This window comes from Rhizomucor pusillus, assembly GCF_041956525.1.
Source record: "Rhizomucor pusillus strain CBS 183.67 unplaced genomic scaffold VTP01scaffold_11, whole genome shotgun sequence".
NCBI lineage: Eukaryota > Fungi > Mucoromycota > Mucoromycetes > Mucorales > Lichtheimiaceae > Rhizomucor > Rhizomucor pusillus.
In genome coordinates this window covers 1,108,090-1,109,074 of record NW_027192153.1, presented here as the reverse complement: position 1 = coordinate 1,109,074, position 985 = coordinate 1,108,090, and the positions used below count along the sequence as shown (strand labels likewise).

The window sequence follows — 985 nt, the reverse complement described above, 5'->3', positions numbered from 1 at the left end:
GGACGTATTGCCAGAACAGACTTAGAGATAACAGGTAGTGTATGAAGACGGCACGGAAACGCATATACAGGCAAGCCTAGATATCTTTAAATTGACTACGAAATTCGGCTCCCTCGAGAGTTGTATGAAGGAGTAATAAATAGAATCAACGTCTACACGAAGGGAGTCCTTCCACCACCTTTGAGCTATTACCGTGCTAAAAACGGGCTGCGAGGATCATACCCCATCAAACCGGAATTTTACGATATTTGCCTAGAAGGGTGCAAAATGTATTTCGATGGTGATATGGCGGCAACGTGCGAACATTGTGGCAGCTGACGCTATAAAGATCATAGGAGTATAATTGCAACCAAAAGAATGTGACACCTTCCACTGAAAGAGCAGCTTGGTCTAATGGTCAGTGAAAGAACAGGGTGCGAGCAGCCAAGCTACGTCTTCCAACGTGAATCCGAAATCGACACTAGACCCGATCTGCCGCTCTGGTGACTTGCCTACGCAACATGAGGTTCCACGGAAAATGCAACAGCATACTCGGAAAGATACCTCCTGCTCACGTCCGAGGAAGGCGAGGTCGACAATGCAACGATGGGTAACATCTTCCTCCCTTCTGTAAACTAGCAACCAACCGCATGCCGCATCCAAAACTGACGGCGGAGGGAAGTCCTGTACTGCTGTCCATATCGACAACACGCTGAGCGCAGGGTGTGAGCTTCTTCCATGAAATTTGAAAGAGATCGATGAAATCCAAAAGATTGATAGAAATGCCCATCGCAGCATGAACCATATTGCTTGCCGCTTGCTTGCTGCAAAGCACTCTCTAAAGTTTGAGGCCTTGAGTCTCATCTATGATCAATTATACGTCCGCAACCAATACGCATATCTAAGTATGCCGACAAATGCAAAGGAGTTGCGCTGCTGGTCAAAAGATATACCCAAGCTATTGGCATGGCAGAACACGTTTCGAAGATAACAAACAATGGCGTTG

General features: G+C 46.7%; 1 protein-coding gene across 1 annotated transcript; it reads left to right on the top strand.

The window, feature by feature from the left end:
• Positions 1 to 629: 629 nt before the first annotated feature.
• On the top strand, positions 630 to 970 carry VTP01DRAFT_1949 (uncharacterized protein; the record flags this gene model as incomplete). Its single annotated transcript, XM_069380355.1, has 2 exons — positions 630 to 660; positions 732 to 970. 2 exons carry the CDS (start codon positions 630 to 632, stop codon positions 968 to 970), a joined length of 270 nt encoding a protein of 89 aa, XP_069238373.1.
• Positions 971 to 985: the final 15 nt, after the last annotated feature.